Raw genomic sequence first — 21,395 nt, forward strand, 5'->3', positions numbered from 1 at the left:
TGTAGGTAGGTAAGCTTTTCTGTTACGTGGAGCACTGCTCAGCCTCACTGTTATCATCCTATACTGAGGAGACATTTAACACCTCTGAATTCTCCTGACACTTTTGCAGGTTAGGAACGAGTTCCAGATGAAAAAGTTGCTGTGGACCACCAAACCCTTCTGCTGTGACAATAAGTTTCACTTTCAATTCCATTACTGTACATATGAAAAGTCACAAGAGACGATTGTACAAGCAGTACAGAGGGTGCATCCCCATTTTAAGAGGCTGGAACTTTTCTTACACTCTGCTGGCTCTGACTTAGGAAGGGACCCTTACAGTGGATTATTCACAATGTGAGATGAGAGAGGCTCAATCTTGATTTTTCCTTATGTAAGGTAAAGGAAGCTCAAGTTCTTTTGAGCATAATGTGACAATTGGCAGCAACACTATGAATTGTCTTATAGCAAGTGAGCAGGCCCTGCCAGCTCTGCCTCTCTTATCTCAGCAGGGTGAGACTCATTGTCTGACTCCAGGGAGGGGGGAGTTGGTATCAGTCACTGGTCGTTGCTACCCATCTTCTTCCTTTGCTTACTCTCAGTCTGAAGTCAGACAATCTTAGCATGCCACAAACATCACTCTTCAGGCTTTTACAGCATTGTCAGTAGGAAAATAGTAGTGAATTTATGAACGTCTGTCCTGGTTTTTCTCTTTTTTCAGTGTTATTTTGAAAGGCCTGCCACCAGGGTCACATTTTCCAGAAGGAGATCACAAAATACAATATACTGTGTATGACAGAGCTGAAAACAAAGGCACTTGCAAGTTTCTTGTTAAAGTCAGAGGTAAGAATGATGTTTTACCTTTTAAATACAGTCACTGATTTTCATCAGGCTTAGCGGGCAATTTGAGAAATGCCCTTATTTCTATATTTGCTTGCATATTTACGAGTATAAAGACTGAATACTGATGCTAAAAGGGAGAATGCCATCTCTCTCAAGGCCCTGGGGTCCAGACCTGCAGCAGGGTGGGTGGCTGGCACTCCACACATCAGAAAAGAGCTTCATTGATTGTTCCTGCCTCCAGCTCCACACTCCTTCCCTCCTGCTGGCTTCTCCCTGATACTTACCTTGTGAGCCGCTGAAACAAGTATGCAAAGGGTGTTTTTTCAGCTGTTACTCAGATCTGTCAAGCAGGGCTGCCCTTTCATCAGTCCAGACCTTGAAATCTGGAATTGAGTATACAGAGATGAAACCTGTAGGTCTCAGCTTCAGCTGTCTTTGTGCTCTATGACCTTTTGCACCATGACACAACAATCACATACATACACCTTAGTTTACGTATGAGGAGTTTTTTTGTTTATTCATTTGGGGTTGTTAAGTTCATGGTTCTAATAATAAAGAAAGCAAACAGAAAAAAGTCCTCTATATTGGTATTCCACTGGCTGTGCTACCCTAGTAACAGTGTCATTTATGCCTTGTCTCTTTTTTGTTGTTTTTTTTTCCCCTTATTCCTAAAGTCAGGCGCTGCGTGAAGTTAAATGCCCCAGATAATGGCTACATCAAGTGTTCAGGTGATGGAAATAACTATGGTGCTACATGTGAGTTCTCCTGCACTGGTGGCTATGAGCTGCAAGGAAGCCCAGCTAGAGTGTGCCAGTACAATTTGGGGTGGTCAGGAGTGGAGCCAACCTGTGCACGTAAGTGAGTATTTCACCACTTTAGCAGAATGGCTGCCAGAGCAATGTTTGTCATGACCATGAGAATTTTGGAAATGGGTGAGGGGTGGAATACAGCTGCAAACTTTAATGCCCTAGAGGTAAGAAACTTAACATCTTTGTCTCCTCTGCCAACTTGCAGTTACAGCTGAAGCCTTTGCCACCTTCGTTTGTTCTTTCCTAGGATGATGATGATACCTCAGAACTGATGGTGTGTTTTAGCTCAAAGGGCTCTACAAAACTCATTCTGGAGTCAGTCCATTTTGCAAGCCAGAACAACTATGATAAAATTGTTGGCTTCAGTGAGGCCAATATTTCACACTTATCTTCTTTACTCCTTGTTCTTGTGCTTCTGCTGACAGTTTGAGCTTTTAGCAATGGATCTGTTTACAGTATCCTCTATAACTTTTGTTTTAAATGTAATTCTAGCCATGAATATTAATGTGAATGTGAGGACTGCAGCTGCACTTCTGGATCAATTTTATGAGAAGCGGAGACTGCTAATTATTTCAACTCCTACTGCAGCCAACTTTTTCTACAGGATGCAGCTGGGAATGCTGCAGGTAAAAAACACATTTTGTGCAGGTGGGGTGCAACTATTTTCTTTCTTTAAAGACAGGCACAAGAGGTCAAGCTCCACTGTTTGATATAAATCCCCAAACTTCAGCTGTTATATTGCAGCCACAGAGTATCTGGCTAAAGCAGTAGTGGTTCTGGATTAATCCTTTTTGCATGAGGTTGAGTTGAAACATCTCCCCGGTCTCTAATTCAGCTCCATTCTGGATTGTGCTGCCTCTTAATTTACCAGTCACTGAATCCCAGGCAGTTCTGATTCGTCCTCTCAAAATTAATTTAGTATTAATCATTCCCTAACTCAGCTCCTAAAGAAGCTGAAAAAAACCTCAAACCATCCAGCACTTTAGTGGTTGCAGTTCATGCAAACCAGGCTTACTGACTTTGTAACTAAAGTGCAAGGAAGTGCAAATAGCTTCAGAAGTAACGAGTGCACCACCAAACAAGGGACTGGAGACTCAGCACAGAAATAATCTAGAGTGCTGGAGATAGAACTAGGGTATTTTGTTAAAAAAAAACAACCAACAAACAGCTAAAACCAAAAAACTCCAGTAATTGTCATTCTTATGTGTTGTGAATGTGATGCCCTTGTTGCGTTCCTGATAGACTTTGGGATTTATCTCAGAAATGTGTCTGTGTCCTCAGGGAAAGGTGCCAGTCCTGTATTCTTTTACAGCAGCAAATGCTTCTATCTTGTTTCTTTTCTCACAACTGTAACAAAATTCAGTATAAATAGTCAGTGGGATACAAATATGATTATGTTTTTAACTGCTGGCTTAATTTCAGTTGTATTTTAAAAAAAAAGTAAAGTTTTCTTTCCCCCATTAGATTAACTTGGCAAGAAAATTCAATATATTGATCAAAATGAAGTAGTTTAAAGTACCAAATCTAATGGCTATTGTACTTCTCCCACTGTTTGACAGTCCTCAAACAAGTTGGGACGAAAGAAAACTTTCTGCAGTTGCCTTCCATGTCATATACCTTGTTTTGATTGCCAAATTAGATGAGTGGCACAGTGCTTCACGCCCTGGTGTCTTTTCATGTCATTACAAAAACAAGTTTATATTTCTCTTCGTTGGTTTCTATGTGTTGTTTTTCTTAGGGCAGGTAAGAATCCGTCGTTTAACATCCCCTGGAGTCATGAGGCTCTTGGTTCTTCACAGTGACAGTTCGAGACTTTTCCAAGTGTGCTGTTATTTCAGTTTAAGCCATCTCACTAACACAAAACAACCAGACTCTTCATGAACACTTGTTGCACACTCAAAACAACCCCCTGTGCTCTCACTGATAACTGACCCACTTCTTTATTCTTTTAACCCTTCCAGCCAGCACAGTGTGGTTTTGACCTCCGACATGTTACTGTAGTTGAATTGGTTGGCATCTTCCCAGCACAGATAGGAAGAATAGGTGTAAAGCTGCTGCCCCCGTCACTTGCCCTACAACTCAGGTAAAATAAGCTCTTCCTACTGTTGTGTTTGCACCTTAGCATATTTGATGCATTTATTGCTTTTGATACCCTGCATCTTACTCTCCATATTCTACTTGAACATACATAACTTGACAGTGAAAGGTAGATGTTGACGAGTAAGTTTTAGGATTAAATTACGCTCCGTTTGTGCAAGAGCTACTGAAAATTAATGAGCATTTGGTATTCAGGAAGTTAAGAGCATTGACTTCAGTTTGTTTCACATTTAATTGGGTCATAGCCCATTTAAATGTGAAACAAGCTGAAGTCTATGCCACTCTTTCAAGTGCCACATCTTCCTTGACCCTTTGCTTAAACTGAGTGAATTTCTGAGTTAATGTGAACTCCCTGTGTGTCTCTTTGATCCCATTATAGGTCTATATTTTGATGTGCTGCCCCTGAAAACACTTAAAGTGTGTCTGTATTTCTGTTGGAGTTGGTGTGATGCAGTCATGACAGGCCAGAGTCCCTCTGCAAGGACAGCCTTGAAGCAGCTGCCAGTGCAGCCCCAGCAGCAGTGACAGCTCATCTCTGCAGCACTGCTGGTGGCTGTGGCCAGGCCAGCAGGGGAAGCAGTGGTTGCTCTTTGAAGTCCCACATGTAGAAATGATATGGGCAATATTTCAAAGGAGAAATTACCTCAGCCTGCCCAGGCTGACTACAGCATTCAGCACTTTTGCTGTTGAGTTGGGTTTTTTTGAGTTGGTTTTAGACTGGCAGGGGGTTGGTTTTAACTAGAAGAGGAGACCTCAAGCGCCAGCATTTCCTCGCAACAGGAAACCTGCAAGAGCCAAAAGTGAAGGCCTGGTTGGCAGAGCAAGTAGTAGTTACTTAGGGAAAAGTCTAGAAGCATTTTAGGCAACATCTTTCGTGATATGCCTGTGGAAGTGGAACAACTTTTAATTTGGGACAATAAAAAATGCTGACAAGTCAGAGAGGGTTTTTTGGATTGCAAAAAATAAAAACGTGTTCTCTATAAAGTAAAAAGCACAAAGAGCTTATATTTTATTCAAAAAAGCAAAAGTACTTTTGCTAAATTGAAATTATTTTCTTATGGCTCTGCAGAAAAGAATAAGCTCTGGTAGCACCTCATTCCCTCCCCTCTGCAACCTTTAATGAGCTGTGTTTTGGAAACTGCTATAGTGTAACCTGCCCTGCACTCAGTGAAAATTCATTTTCCCTATGATTTTTTTTTTATTCTGTTGTTACTGCAGTATGTAATCTATGGCATTCCAGTTCTGTAAGGTGCTTAAATCAAAATGAAATGCACCCTTAAGCATAAAGATGCTGTTCAGAATTGGCACTCAGTAAACTAATGAGCACAGGTACCCTGGTTAAAATTTGGAAACCTCAGAAGGGCAGCATTTGGATTTGTGAAAGGTAAGCATTTTTCTTAGGTGAGAGGAGGCACAAGAGGAATGTAGTATCCTGTCACCATAGCTTGGCTTCAAACTTTATTTTAGTTTGAATTCAATAGAAAAGTTCTTTAATTGCAACAAGAAGACACCTAGAGCACTCAAACTTGCTAGAAGACTGAGTAGGGTCTATTTTGATGCTTCACAGCTTATTGAAATCATTCACAAACCCCCTTCTTTATAGCAGCTTTCCTGTCCTGACACTATTCTGCCATGGCTGCCTGAATTTATCTTCCCCACACCAATGATCTTGACTTTCTGCATGTCTAAAGACCTCGTTCACTCCTCCCTCAAACAAAAGATTAAAAGAGCACCAAGGGTGTATATAATTTTGTTACTCTCACGCCTCCAGAGACACTCAAGTGATGCCTTTTACCGCTTGGAAGGGAAGAGCTCTGCCATGATGAGCAGTGGGTTTTGTTCTCCTAAGCTGGAGTTACCACCAGGTTGATGGTTATTATTTTATTATTGATTAGGTTATTATTAGGAAGTGATGAAAACTGGCTCCACTGATTCATGTCCTCCTTTTTCCTTCTGGTGGTTTTACACCATGTGGCAGCCAGCTCCATTGCAATGGTGTTCTTTAGGCAATACATACAGTACTTTTTTTCTCTTACATTTTTTTTCCTCATGTGACAGCAGTAGGTAATGGTATGTGCTATACTGACAGCCAAAGGTCTGAGAAGAAAACAGAGCTGAATGTGGTTACCTTGGCCCTTCCCTAAGGGAGATGTGCAGCCTGCATCACAGGCAGACACGCTGTCTCTCTGACTCCTTTTTCTTCCAGCTGCAACAAAGCAGACCCTGGTCCCCTCTGACCAGTCCCACCTCCCTCTGCTTAGACCCAGCAGCCTGATGCTGCCATTTATTAGTTTGCAGAGCTCAGGCAGTAAATGGCAGGCTTTAATGAGTTCCTTACTTTGCAGGCTGCTGCTGAGGATCCCCCATTACAATTTCAACATCGTGGTGATGGACAAGCATGGAATGGACAAGGAACGCTATCCTTTCCCAGCAACACCAGCTGAGCTCTTTGCACTTATTGACAATTTTCCCTTGAGAAAAGAAGAGATGAAACTACAAGCAGAAATTGGCCAGTCATGTCCCTAATTCAGGATTGCAGGGCTTGTGGTTGTCAGTGATTTTTTTTTTTTTAATCCATGTAATTCTCCCCTTGGTGCTACACAAAGCATGGCTTTTTTTAATCACTGATGTACAGATTTTTTTGTGTGTACTGTTAAGTATGTCTGACTGTGTAGCTACTCTGCATAGAAGTATGCATGATGCTTTTTTGTACTTCCAGCCATCTTTAGAGAAAAGTGTACGTAGGATTACTATCCAAGGGAATTTCTTGTACAGACAGTGAAGAAGTGAGGCATGTCTCTGGGAGTTTATTTTGGATTTTTTCATTCAGTGTAAAATTTGGGTTCTTTCTTACTGTTTATAAGTCTTTTTATTAATAAAATATTGTTTTGCAAACATATAGTTGTCTAAAATTCCTCTTGGAGTTAAAAGTTGTTAAGATGAATTTGAAAGTTGGACCAAAATACCTCTCTGCAAACCATTATAACAGACATTAAAGTGCTCTAGCAACCCAGAAGTGTCTTGCAGTTCCACTAATAATACGATCACAGACACAAAGGCAACACAAATACCTGTTTTCAGCAGCAGCAAGGAGAAAATAGCTGATAGAAGTATGGAAGCCATTGCCAGAAGGAATATGATGTAGGACCAGCAAGCAGTGTGGTAAATGGCAGTAGTTACTAAAAGCCACATATTGGAATGCTTGATAGAAAAAAAAATGCTCTTACTTGGTATGCTCCTGGGTTTTCATGTCCAACAGATTTGGAGTAACAGATTTCTTTCCCCTCTTTATCATGGAGACAGACCAGGCTATTGGTTTAGTGGCAGGGAAGCATTACCCCCAGGGAAACTTTGTAAAGGATTTGTCATTTCCAGAGCTGCGAAAATACTGGTTTGCAAGTCATCTCTTACAAATTAACAAAAAAGTTCTTTGCACAGTAAAAACTGTTAGAAGGGAATAAAAAAAAAGGAAAAATGTTTTTACTGTTTTATTCTAGCCCACAATCTTGCCAATCTGCTGCAAGGAATTTAAGTCATGCATGAAGAAAGTAAGCATAGAAGGAGTGAAAACTGGGTTATAGCTCTGGTCACCTGCTTACAGGAGCTGATACATAATTTGACATGCCTGAAAAGCAGCACTCCAGTGTCTGCTGTTTATTGTTGCCACTCAGAGCACAGCCCTATTTTTACAGTCAAATGCTTGTTTGTCTTTGACTAAAAGGTAGATTCTTTAATTTTACACTCTGGTGTCAGCAGAAAAACAGTTTATCAGTATCCTGCAAGCAAGCCTTACCAAAGAATTGAGTCTCTTTGCACCCTCTGAAATGAGCAAATCTCCTAAGGCGGTTGGTCCTGCAAGTGAATTAATGAGGGAATGAATGAAGAGAAGGAAGTCAGCCCTGACACTAGCTTGTAAAAGGTAAAAGCTACTTTGTGGACTGAAGTGTGACAGCACCAAGGGGTGGGGGATGTGGTGGAAGGGTATCTTCTGGATGGGATGGTCTACTTCTGGGAGTATTACAAGGCTTATACTAAACACCCAAGAGTAGGCACAAAAGCATGGCACAGCCCTGGTGATGACTGCTGTGCTGCTGCCAAAAGCAAGATCTGGATACACTGTGAACTCTGCAAGTGGTGGCGCCAAGTCTGCAAGGATGAGCAACTGGAGAGCAAGGAAGCCCTGACTGACCTCTTCAACTAGGAATAAGATGCAAGGACAGGATTGGTGACAGAACATTTTTGTTCCAGACATGGCCAAACCAAAAAAGTAAGTCCTGGACCCACTGCGGAGGAGCAGGGAGGATAAGAGCCAGCATACTGATGGACACAGCTGAATCCTAACTTGCCTTTCCTCTGCTGCCTGCCCAAAACTGCTGGTTAAGAAAAGAAGAGATGGCTGCACACACCAACTTGCTTTATGCCTTAAGTGTCACGAGTGGAACAGAGCCAGCCTGAGAACACATCCATACACAAACTGCCTTGGATACAGTTCTCTGGCTTAGGTGCTTCAACGTGCATGTGCTTATAGCATGAATGCACAGGTGGACAGCTGGGGTTTTTTTCCGCCCTCACTTTCCTCATTCAAAAACCACAACTGATTTCCAGTTATTTTAAATTTAAATTTACTGGGTCTGATTTTGCCACTGTATTGCTGCAATGCCAATCTGCAGCTGCTCCGTTTTGATTTAGGAACAGAATCAGTGCATCCAGCCATCTTTCATGACTGGCTGAACAGGAGTGGGGCTTTACAATTGCTACAATCAGGAAAAGTGATTGCAATCACTAACTAGGCTGTTACAGGAAATTGAATTAAGTGAAAGAGGGTGCATGAGTGATTGGATTACTAGTTATAGTTCTACTCAGAACATCTATTAAAATCTTGTGATTAAGGAAATCTGGTTTTGATTAGTAATATAAGGTTTCTGGCATTTTCTGTTGCACATTTTTGTGGGGAGGAACAAAACAGTGAAAAACATCATGTGCCATCTCTCTTGGAGTCAAATCAGCCTGCGTGTACAGTATGCAGGGATGTGGCAGATTAGCCTTTTGGGAAAGGAGTGTTTGAATAAGAGTATTTCTGGCTTTAGCCTGGCATTTATTTATTCAAATAAACTCCAAATATTCAAATATATTCCAGTATTCATCCTGCAGACTTTCGGTCCCAGAAAAACAACACTGTGTTAACAACGGGCAGTATCTACACTAGTGCATTTTAAATTTTTTTTTAAATTTTAACAGAAAATCCAGCTCCCTCAAAAACATGCAGGGTAGAGCCCTTGTTGTACCACCATAGCTCTAATCCTGCCACTGTTGTCAAAATGCAAATCCTGTTTCAAACATGAATTTTAGTTGGGAGGATTAAAGATTGTTTCCAAGAAGCAAGGCCTGCCCTGAGTCTTGTCCTTTTTACTCCCACCTCCAGGCCATTCGTTGCAGGAGATGTGACAGATCACAAGTGTGGATACAGCCATGGGCTGGAGGTTCTTACATCAATGCAGAGCTACTTTTCAGTTTTGAATATGAACCAAAAGACTTCAATCATTTTATACCAGAAAAGAATTCATGTTTCTGTCATGTACATCTTTTTCAAACAAAACTACTGGGGAAAAACTGGGAAGCAGCACTTTCTCGTTAGCACAAAACAATTTTGTAAATGGCCTCATTTTCCTCAGATCCTTCCCAAGAATTCACATAATTTTATGAGAACAACCCCTGCCATCACACACCTCCTCTGTGCCTGCAGAGGAGAGGCAACATTACAAGTTGCATCTCTCTGTTCTTGAAGTTCAAACCATCCCCTCTGGGACAGAAAGTGTTATGTTTTAATGAAAACACCATGACCCTTACAACTCAGAGCTGCAGCTCTGCAACAAATTACTACAATACACAGCTTCATTACAGCTCAGTACTTACTCAAGAGCATGAGTCAGACTGTCTAACATAATTAATGAAAGCACAAAGGCTAAAAAGTAACCTGAAGTACATTTGAACACTCTTAACAACCACCACCCACTTTCGAAATTGAGGTGGTGAAATAATGAAGCTTAGGCTGGGCAATCTCAGCACTAGATCACTTCCAACCACTCACCTCAGTCTCTGTCAGTGCTGTTACATCCACAGGGAAAAGGGAGAAAGTGCTTCACACCATCAGGAGATGGCACAGCTCCTCTTGGCCATGAAGCTGCTGCCCGTTTCTCTCTCCCTGTCTGTGGCTGGCAGACACTGGCAGCTCAGGGAAGGGAAGAGTGAGAAAGCACTTGCAGATACTGGAAGGCAGATACTGCCTGGGCTGGAGGAGCCAGTGAGGACCTCAGCAGTTGTGGATAGCATAAGCATTTCTCTGGCCTCTTTCAAAGGGTGCTCCAGCTGCCACATGCTCTGTGAAACACAAGGGAAACAGGTGGGAAAGCCTGTGTCCATGCAGAACCTGCTAGTGCAGATCTAGTTACTGCCATGTCGCTCATTGCCACCCATGCATCCAGGAAGTAATTAAGACCTGAATTTCAGTTGTTAGGTTGGCCCATACTTCACATTTACAAGGAGAACTTGGCATCTCTCATCACAAAGAGAAGGGGAGGAGAGATTGCAGTACAATTGCACTGAAGTTAGAGAGGTGTCTTCCAGATTGCCAAGCAACTGTGTAAGTACAGGCCCAAAGACAGGTACATGGAGCAGAGAAATGGCAGAAGGGCTCTTCCCCACTCACAAGTGCCTCCCAGTTAATGTGTTTGACCTCCCACCCCCACAAAGGCCAGAACCAGCATGGAGACAAGCTAGACAGGAGCAGTGTGATGGCAAAAGAGGTAGGTACCTGTGTCCACACCAAACCAAAAGACCAGTGAAGCCCGCTGAGGTGGTCTCCTCCTCACGTGGGTGCAGGAACCCAATGCACTGACTTTGAGACTACTGCAAAGTGAGCAAAGACAAGCACAGGCCTTGAACCCAGAAACATTATTTGCCTCCTTGTTTCTCAGACAATCAGGAAGAGACAGCAAGACACAAAAAACTGAGGAACTGGAAAAACCAAGAGAAGATAGTGGAGTCATAGAATGGTTAGGTCAGAAGGGACCCAAAAGCTCATCTAGCCCCGACCCCCCTCCACTAGACCCCTCCTTCCACTAGACCAGGTTGCTCAAAGCCCCATCCAACCTGGCCCCAGCTTCTCTGGGCAACCTCTCTAAGTGTCTCACCATCCTCATAAGGAAGGATTTCTTCTTAATGTCTGACCTAAATCTCCCCTCTTCCAGCATAAAGCTGTTAACCTTCATCCTTTCACTACATGCCCTAGTAAAAAGTCCCTCCCCCACTTTCCTGTAGGTCCCTTCAGATACTGGAAGGCTGTTCTACAGTGTCCCTAGAGTCTTCTCTTCCCCAGGCTGCACAACCCCAACTCTCTCAGCCTGTCTTCATAAGAGAGGTGCTCCAGCCCCCTGATCATCCTTGTGGCCCTCCTCCGGGTTTGCTCCAAGAGCTCCATGTCCTTCTTATGTTGGGGACTATAGAACTAGACACAGAACTCCAGGTGGGGTCTCATGAGATCAGAGCAGAGAATGACCTCCCTTGACCTGATGGCCATCCTTCTTTTGATGCAGCCCAGGACACGGTTGGCTTTCTGGGCTGCAAGCACACATTGCCAGCTCATGTGGAGTTTCTCATTAACCAACACTCCCAAGTTCTTCTCAAGGCTGTCCTAAATCCATTTTCCAACCAACCTGTATTTTTGCTACAGGATTGATCTCACCTTGCATGTGGCCTTGTTGAACTTCATTTGATTGGCACAGGCCCACCTCTCAAGCCTGTCAAGGTCCCTCTGGATGGCACCTCTTCCCTACAGTGTGTTGACCTTACCACTTATCTTGGTGTCATTGGCAAACTTGCTGAGTGTGCACTTGGTCCCACTGTCTGTGTTGCCAACAAAGACATTGAACAAAACCAGTTCCGATACAGACCCATGAGGAGCACCACTCATCACTGGTGTCCACTTGGACATCAAGCTGTTGGCAGCAACTCTTTGAGTGCAACCATCCAGCTAGTTCCTTACCCACTGAGTGGTTCATCCATCAAGTCCACATCTCTCCAACTTAGAGACAAGTATAGTGTGAGGGACAGTGTCAAATGTTTTGTACAAGTCTAGGTAGATGGCATCAGTTGCTTTTCCCTTATGCAGGAGAGCCTTCAACTCTGAGAGGTAAGTTGAAGTGAACATGTCTTAGCTGAAATTATAAATTGAGTGGTTTGTTTGTTTGTTTGTTTAAAAAAACTCATTAAGACTGGTAGTTACAGAAAGCTGCATTTTGAACATACCTGGATTTTCAGGTGGGCAGGACCCTGAATGTAAGAAGAGGTAGGATGTTCAGAGATGGAGGAGAGAACATGCTGAACGTGCAGGGTTAAGGCACATGTAAAATAATTCTCTAGCAAGGGGGAAGAGAACACTGCTTTTCCCTTATTCTTAGAATTGCATATTTAAAAGAAAATAGAGTTAATGCTTATGAAATAAAACTTAGCTTTAAAACACTCGAAGTGTAGATATTAAGACAAAAAAAAACCTAGCAGAGTAAGACTGTCGATGAAGTCCTGCCTTGGACAACATGCCAGTCCTCTTGGGTTACTGATCACGTAACTGATGTCGTTACCTCAATAAGATAATGCATTTTAGGAGAGACAAGGACACAGCAACGTTTCAGTCTTTTAATTTAAAAGATAGGACAGTAATCTTGACAACAGCTGCCAATATATTAGCAGCCACCTTTGTCCACAAAAAACTGAACATACAGTGCACAGTACAAAAATGCTCTGGGCAGGAAACATTTTGCTTTATCTAAATTAGTGGAGAACTTCACATACTGCAGTGCCATTTACTGCTGCTAATGTTCACGTCCAGCATAATAATTACACAAATAGCAACGGATTTTAACCAGAACAAAGGCAGAACGAAGGACACGTGACATTCTCTCATTGCTGCTACAAATAATGACATTTGGCTTCAGGCAAACCTCAACAATTAGTTCTATAGTAAAAAATATACACACAGGAGCAGTAGCACACAGCCATATAGATGCTATTGCCACAAGGTAGAACGGTTGAAATAACCCATCTAAATAAAGAGCCAAGTTGCAGCAAATGTGAGTTTCAAAAGCAACCTAAAAAACACCTAAAAAGTAAGCAGAGATTACCTTTTCAGTGCCAGTGTCAATATACACAGTATAATTAACACTGCCTTACCACCATTTATAAACAGCATTTGCAAACATGAAATCACCAGGCAGGAAAGTCATGGGACACAGTGGTAAGGTTCTGCTGTCGTGCTCGTCAGTGTCTCCTGCTGAGGGATAGTGAAAGACATTACTGCAAGTTAATAAGTCTGCACCCGATTTTGGATTCATCACTCATTCTTACCACCATTTCTGTAGGGTTCTCAAATGTCGTTATTTCTCTGTGTAAAAATAAATAAATAACAAACTTTAAAAAAAATAGCTATTAAAAAAAGGGGGGTTTACAAAGTGCATGGACCAGCTCTCGGAGATGGTTATTTCTGTCATTGTTGCAAAGTGCTGAAAATCAATACTGTATGTTAGCAAAGCAGATTTTCAGTTGTTACCTTGTATGGATAAAAATAAGTGGGGCACTTAAGTGCTCCCTCCTTCCAGAGGCTGGAGGTTAATTTAATGTTCAGGTGAACTGCTCTGGTGGGGGTTGCGGAACTGAAGGGAAGAAAGATCCTTGCAACCATTTAGATACGACCCTTCCTATCTTGTGTAAATCCACACACTAGACAGTTGTAGGACTCTCAGCTCTTTTTCAAAGGTGTAGGAGAACCAAGCAGCCCTTTTCTTCCCTGACTCTATAGGGCAAACTGCAAACTTTACGTGCTTGGAGCCTCACAATATGCAGAGCCCTCGAGAAGCCTAAAATGATGCCAGTCTAAATGCAACCCTCCTGTTCCCTCTCCTTACCAATTAGCAACAGCAGATGTTCGATAGATGCTCTGCTGTTAGACTTCAGTTGGTGCTTTGCAGAATACAACCTAAAATAATTGCAGAGCCTAGCCAGAAAGGGCAAGAAAATTTTTAAATAATGCATAAAAATGCTTATTTTGTGCTATGTTAGCATAATCTGCATTGGAAGAGGCAAAGGAAGAATAAACTTCCAGTCTGATGCACCATGACCAAAACATAGCATCCCAGTCTTGTCTTTTAAAGCCTTGTCTTTAAACCTCTTTAAGCCTTGTCTTTTAAACCATCTGCTAAAGCATCCAGCTGGGAAAGAAAGATCAAATTGTGGCACCTAAAAGGCAATCCAGGAGGGCAATGGCACTGGGATAGCACAGGAACATTGCAGTAGTGCCCCTTTGAGTCTTTGCAGCTTTCCTTCCACCCTTGCTCAAATGTAGCATAATGGCAGTGAAGATGAGGAGGCCATTTCAAACCTCGTTTAGACAGCTTTTGGCATCTAAACATGCAAGGAAAAATATCAACATGTAGAAGACTGAAGTTCCCAAATAGCTGGTAGACTGGGCAGAGATACTTCCAGATAACTGGTCAAGATGCCAAAGTCTGATGGCAGGGCAGAATCAGATCTTGGTATGGATACTAGCAATAACCATACTGTCTAAAGTTGTGTTTACTGTTGCCATTTGACATTTTACAGTGAAAGTTGCACTTCTATTCTTCTTCAATAGGTCTAAACCTTTGAAATCTAATCACAAGGGAGAAAGAGATAGTGATGAAAGCCCTGTAGTTATCTTGCTAGAAAAATACATTTCAGATTTAAATGCATTGTGTAACACATTTTCAAAAAAACACTGTAGGGAAGATTTCTTCTCCCCTGAGGCATCTTCAGTTATTCAGATCTGTGGGGATGAATGCTTCAAAAACATCAGCTCTGCTGTGTCTAATTACTCAGGGCAGGAGTTTATGAATCAATGTTAAAAATGTGGGTATTTTCTACTAAAAATTAGCCTTGAGTAAACCATTAATGCACCTTCAGTACTATAAAGATACATGCAAAAGGAAAGCTTTTGCCTAATTCCTGGATTTCTGGCTTTTTGTTCAGCCTGGTATCACACAGTATGTGACGATGCACAATTATAGGAAATTAATTCAAATATCCGGGAAACAAGAAATCACATCTGCAGTTAATCATCTTGTGCTTTTTCCAAACCAGAAATAATTTTGTAAAGCAAGAGCACAAAGATATGAGAGATATCATTAAATGTGACATTTTCCACAAATCAAATACTTCCTACTAATACGTCAACAACATCATAGAACAGCAAAGCGTTCCAAATTGCTCTAGTGTTTATATGATGCTCATCATCTCTCAGAAGCTCATTTGAGGCAGAGTGTGATACCTATTACATGCTACCCCAGTGCAGAATTGTCACTGCTAACCTAGGAGGTAATTTGACTGTATTAATCCAAATCCGATCAATGGCAAACAGCACCACCTTGGTCAAAATTACTTCCCAGGTGAAATTGTTCCTTTCATATGTTGAACTGCAGTTGAAACCTACAGTCTATTCATTGCCTGGTCTATAATTTCATGTACAGGCACAGACTGGAGCTTTGGCACTTTGGAAGGAAAAAGCAGAACTTAAAGCCTGTGTATGAGCTGGGTGACATTTCCAGATGAGTCCATTCATCACAAATTCTACCACAGGACAAAATGGACAGAAGCTGAAGTGGTAAAGCATGGACTTTTTCCTTTCAAAACAAGACTTGATTCAGCAAAAAGGGAAATGTTTAGAAGGAGAGAAAACACTGTTCAAAAATTGCAAAAACCTCCTTCACTCCATATGAAAGTAAAAAAAGGTTTAGTTCAATTCTAAAACATTTTAAGCTTTTCACTCTGGCAAGAAAAAAGGGTTTCCATTTTGAGGTCCAACCTGGAGGTATTTTTGCTTTCTTTTCCCAGTCTTACCATCAATAGGAAACAAAATCAAAACATCCGACTGCCCAGTGTTCCTTTACAACTCTAGCTGGAATTTTACCCTGAAGAACTGTTTTCTTCAGATATAAGCTTTATCCCTTTGAATCAAGTTCTAGAAAATGAAAAATATCAAGCTTCTGCCTCCATGACAATATAATATTATTATTCCCAAATGTATGCAGGTTTGCAGTACAAACAGCTAAGACAGACCAATTCTGTTGAACAGAGAGATAGTTTAGGTGGCAAAATTTAGGATAGTTTCAGTTTGGGGGATGCTGATACAAAAAAATAAATCTAATACTTAAAGTATTATCTTAAAGTGTAATATTTTCTTACTACAACAAGAAAAAGGTTATAAAATATATGTGCTTGATAGTTGTGCTCTAATGTATTAGCTCACAGCATCTGTGGCATAAGAGGAAAAGCCAGCATAAACTAGACTAGACTTGCTTCACTGCCTAATTCGAACACAACTGAAGAAGAAAATGAAAAAGAGATACAGAAAGAAAATTAAGTTTTCTTGAGCAACTACTGGCTTTTGGTTTCTAAACTGAGATTCTCTAAGGGAAGTTTATTTTCAAAGATGAATTTGTAATTTCTGAAACTTGTGGTTCTCAAAAACTGGGCAAGCACTGCCTCCAGTGACTTTTTACAGTAATACCAGAATTTAAAAAGAAAATATTAATAATATTCATAATGAAACAAATTGTTTTATTAAAACTAAGATACCATTTTTAAATAAAACTTTTTTTAATCCAATAATATTAGGATTTTAAAAGCCTGCTTGTAAACTTCCCCACAGTTTCAAGCCACTCAAACCACAACCAGTATAAAAAAATCTTGGGGGAAGCAGGGAGGGAGGAAAGAATGAAAAAAGGAATGGGCATTAAATTTTAAGGTTTTGGATTCAACTCCAAATACATGTACATAATTGTACACTAGGACAGCTACAGATGTCAAAATTTCCAGCTGTAGCTACTTAGTTATCAGTTTGTATTCTGTTGTTCAATCTAGATTTCTTGCAGTTTCTGAATTGTGAAGAACAACATCTGTATCTGTCCAAGTAGTTAGATTTTGTGGTCTTTATTCTTCGCAGAAATCTTTGAATACTGGTGTTTTGATGATACAGTCTTTGAAAGTTTGGGTTTTTTCCCAGTAGTCTTTTTTCTAGTAATTTACGTAAGAATTGTTTCCATATATTCCAGTTTGTTTCCTTAGTACTAATACTACATAGCTTCCAAAAAATAAAACATTTGGGGTACAAAATAAAATAATAAAAAAATAATAGTTATAGATTAATTTACCAGTTCAAATAGGAAACTATTCTAATTCTGGAAAATTCAGAAGAAATATTGTTGACTCAGTTTACTGATCTTCCTTAGTCTTATAAGCTGAGCGATCACATGCTACACAATTTCATCATTATCCAGTCTTGCAAGGAGACATGTACTGTCCTTGAAAAAAAATCACAATCCTATCTCATTATGGTAGGAGTAGCCCACAACAACCATTCAAACCAGCACCTTCTTCACATATAACCTGTGTAAATCCCCAAAGGATGTACGATCAAAGTAGGTGTAAAATTGCTTTAGGAAAACAAATAGCAAAATCACTGTTGAACAACAGTCATGGTTAATGAGGTTAATGATTGAATTGGCCAAAACTGACTCTTACTATTAAATCCACTGTTAACTCAGAGTGGGATGTTTAGGAGAAAACAAAGTCCTACTCTGGTGACTAATTAACATGCATGGGCACATCAGAATGGGATCCCTGCCCATTCAGAGAAAATTCCACAGTTGTGCAAATCATTTCAGCATGTGTTTTAATCACATCACTTCACTATTAGATCTGTGTCTCAGCTAATGAAGCTCAAACTCAGCACGTGTCTCATCTCAGCGACTGGTCAGAGGAGATCAGGCATGTGAACTCATTCCCTCTGCTCAGCTGGAAGATACTGGCTAGAGCTGTTGGCTGAATGAAGAACACAGTAACTCTACGTAGTTCTGGAAACTAGGGACTGGTTGCAATTTATTTTCATTAGAGGCTCTTTGATTATGTTCAACCAAGTCCGTCATTTATACAGTGCATTAAAATAACCCAGAGAATGCCAGAACACTGGCACTGTACACCAGCTCACCTGCTGCTTGTTTCTAGTGGGAGACACAGGGCATTGGCCTTTGTTTGGCGGGCTTCTTGGTCCCAAGCCTGCCATCCTGCCCACTGCACAGCCCAATAAGCAAACACGAAGAAGAAACATTGTTATCCTTCAGACATTATGGCTTCTTTTCTTTCAACTACCACAACACAGACTCACTCTGAATCTGCTTGTACTGTATCACTGCTGTCTTCTAGGCCATCTTGGACCCAGAAGGAGATATGTAAACCAGACATTACTTAATAAATTACTCACTAGAGAATTTGCTCTCCCATTGCACATGCACCCCACTAGTGTCCACTAGTCACCAGAAGGGACAGAGAAAGCCAATCCCATCTCTGTACAAGGTCAAATTCTCAGTGGCTTCAGGAGAAATATAACCCATACAAGAAACCTGGGTTAAAAATGTGTGTGTGAAAGTGCAGAATGCTTTAAAACCTCATTCAGAGTCTTACTATCCAAGGCAAAGAGCACAACTCTTCCCCATACGGGTAAAGTGACAAGAGCTTAAACACCAGTGAAGTCAGGAGTACCTATGGGACTCCTCAGAAAAGTCTTTCAGAGTCTGCGTTTTCCCATGCTGGATCTCAGCATTAGTATTCCCTCCACAGGAGCTCCTGGACTGTCAATCATCTTCTGCCAGAGACGCTGTTCTTCCCCTTGAGAGTCCATCCAGTCAACCTCCTTGCCATTACTGACACCTGGCAATTAAAATAGCAGGAGACATTTTGCCATATTAGCAAGCAGTTACTTAATCACAGAATTGCTGGAGTTGGAAGGGACCTCGAGAGATCATGTAGTCCAACTCTCCCACTGCTCTAGGATAACCTAGAGCACTTTACACAGGACTGTATCCAGGCAGATTTTGAGTATCTCCAGAAATGGAGACTCCACAGCCTCCATGGGCAGCCTATTCCAGTGCTCTGTCACCCTCACTGCAAAGAAGTTTTCCCTCATATTTAAAAGGAACTTCCTATGTTCCAACTTGTACCCGTTGCCCTATTATATCCTCCCTCGTTCCCTCCAACAGTGTATAAGAAAGATGACAAGCACTTTACACTACCACCTGTACAAGGAGACATGCAGAAAACAGGTAGCTCCTGGAGAGCACAAGTTTGTCATTATACTCCTTTGTGGCACATGAACAGAGGTACCTAAACCTCCCCACTCTGCATTTATCCTTACTGAGGAGGAATGGATTCACACCTCTTCCAGATCACACCATCGCCAGCAGAAAGGCTACTGCTGGACAAAAGTAATCCCCTCCTGCTCACCAGGATGCTAAGAAATGCTTCCAAGTATTCCCAGTTCTTCTAGACTGCTCAGAAGTACAACTTGACACCAAATTGTTGTGTCTCACTCAACAGAGGAAAGAGCTACATCATTTACAGGTTGCACGTTGCCTTCCCTTTTAAATTTCCCTAAGTTCCCATATGCTTTCCATCCACTCAGCAACATTTCTGCCCTTTATATACATGAATCACATGGGGAAGGAAGAAGGAGAGCAGAATAAGAAAAGCAATGATGAGTCAGATGGAACCTTACCATTTCCAGTGCTCAGACGAACACCTCCCAAAAAAATATTACTGGAGAGTGACTCCTTGTCCCACACAGTCAACTCTAAGCAGACATTATGTATATCCCTTGAACTCAAGCCACTGAAAGCAAAGGTATGATTCCACTGGGGGTTCACACTCTTTTTTATTATGGGCGTTTTGTGTTTTGTAGCTTTGCTGTCATCTGGGAGCAGGTATCTGGGAAATACAGAAAAGGAAAATTGAATATGTAGATAGGTCGTCACATAATATTCACAAAGACTTAAACCATGTAGAGACTTGACTGGGATGAGGATCCCATCTCCCCACTGTTATTAAATTAAACATCACTCTGAAGAGTGTATTTTGCATTTGTGCTCCTTTTGTTCTCATAGTTACAATGTCAGAATAAACAGGAATTAGTTAACTGCAGTGGGCTAACTGTGGGCTAACTAGGCAAAATAGCCTCAAATTAACAGTGCAGATTAGACCACTGCAGAACCTCAGCTGCTTCATGGCAACTTGATTATGCTTTTGGCCATGACACATGACAGACCAATAATCCAAGGAAAATGCACTACTGTTCCACTGCATGGAATAATCCGTGTCAGCAACAGCAGACACCACTGACTAAGGATAGTCTGGAGAATCGTTGGCCACTCGTTGCTACTGCTAAGGTAAATAGGTTTTGACAACACTTTCTCCCTGAAGTCTCTTGCAAGCTCCAAGTGGGAACAAGTCATAGTGAGATCAGACAGTCTATTTTCAGTAAAAGCAAATGACTTCACGTGTATCAGGAAAAGAGAGATGGCACGGGAGAACAAATACACAGGAGGAGCAGCCCAAACTCTTTCCTACGTTGAGTGAACTCAGTGATAGCTTGAAGCTCACAACAAGATGGAGATAAATTCTCAGCTACACCAAGGAATAAAAGCCAGGATGTTTTCTATGGTTGCCATTTAGTAACAATACGCAAACCATTACAAATGTCCTAGAGCACATCTGAAAACCAGCAATTCTGAAAGCTAGCAGTGAGGGCAAAAACTGGCAGAGAAAAATGTTATAAGTGATAATTTTTTCCTAACTATAACAAAAAATCTCAATTGCACGGCTTATATTAATGAGAAATACATTATAACAAGGCATGCAGGATTATGTTAATTTTATTCAAACACAGTATATCCTAAATGTAGCATTTTCTGCATAGTTTGGATTTCAACTGTCCAGCACAAAGTACTGCTTATCTAATAAAAAGGTGCATGTATGTCATACTATGTATATCTTTATGTACCCATATGCATACAGGAACATAAGTGACACAAACCTTAAATTTTTCATAACTATGCATTGTTAAAATCAAACCTGAAATTCACCAGAGCAGAATTTTTAAGCATCTTCCACCAAAAAACATTAACAGTTAACAAGGCAAAATTTGAGTTAAGACACTACATTTGAAGTCAGTGACAGACTTCCTGGAAACCCTCCGGGTTTAAATGTGCTCCTTGACACTGTACTACATGCAAAGAGCTTTCCAATTAAGTGCTAGAAGAAAATCCAACATATTTATAGTATAAGAGAGAAAAATCTTTTCTTGTTTAGCAGATTTACTTCAATCAAAACAGAATTTTCTCACACCCATAATGAATTTTCTCTTTCTGCATGTTTCAGGTCACATCCATCTCATCTTGATGGAGCATGTCAGCTTTTTATAGGTGCTATTTGCAGTTTTACAAGGAATCCAAACAGACTTGTATCTTCCTGAAAACAAGTTTCTTATTCAGGATGTAATCTGGCTAAGCCTCTTAGTAAAAAATGTATGTACCATTTTAGTTTCCTGAAAATGTAAATGTCACCATCAGATCAAGTATCATCTCCAGTGTGAGAGCCCTAATTTACAACTTCTTACCTCCAGGAGCGATGAATATTACACCTGCCTCTCTCTGCTGACTCAGTGGAGGCATTTTCTTTTACCAAAAGTTATATTCTATAACATCATACACATTAGCACACTGGATGTTTATGTACAAACAATTCTATTTCTTGTCT

The 21,395-nt window shown here is 41.0% G+C and overlaps 2 protein-coding genes across 2 annotated transcripts in view; one reads left to right on the forward strand and one right to left on the reverse strand.

Annotated features, from left to right (window-relative positions):
• Positions 1–6,618, forward strand: part of SRPX (sushi-repeat containing protein, X-linked) — a 62,881-nt gene extending 56,263 nt beyond the window's left edge. The window contains exons 8-12 of the mRNA XM_009997418.1: positions 698–819; positions 1,494–1,673; positions 2,121–2,254; positions 3,590–3,711; positions 6,071–6,618. Of these exons, the coding sequence (XP_009995720.1) occupies positions 698–819; positions 1,494–1,673; positions 2,121–2,254; positions 3,590–3,711; positions 6,071–6,251 (739 nt within the window). The 3' untranslated portion in view covers positions 6,252–6,618. The remainder of the gene's footprint in view (positions 1–697; positions 820–1,493; positions 1,674–2,120; positions 2,255–3,589; positions 3,712–6,070) is intronic.
• An 11,754-nt stretch (positions 6,619–18,372) lies between these two features.
• Positions 18,373–21,395, reverse strand: part of SYTL5 (synaptotagmin-like 5) — a 54,705-nt gene continuing 51,682 nt past the window's right edge. Inside the window, exons 16-17 of the mRNA XM_009997354.1 lie at positions 19,360–19,568; positions 18,373–18,515 (exon numbers count right to left, since the gene is read on the reverse strand). Of these exons, the coding sequence (XP_009995656.1) occupies positions 18,373–18,515; positions 19,360–19,568 (352 nt within the window). The remainder of the gene's footprint in view (positions 18,516–19,359; positions 19,569–21,395) is intronic.

This window comes from Chaetura pelagica, unplaced genomic scaffold, assembly GCF_000747805.2.
Source record: "Chaetura pelagica isolate M959 unplaced genomic scaffold, ChaPel_1.0 scaffold750, whole genome shotgun sequence".
NCBI lineage: Eukaryota > Metazoa > Chordata > Aves > Apodiformes > Apodidae > Chaetura > Chaetura pelagica.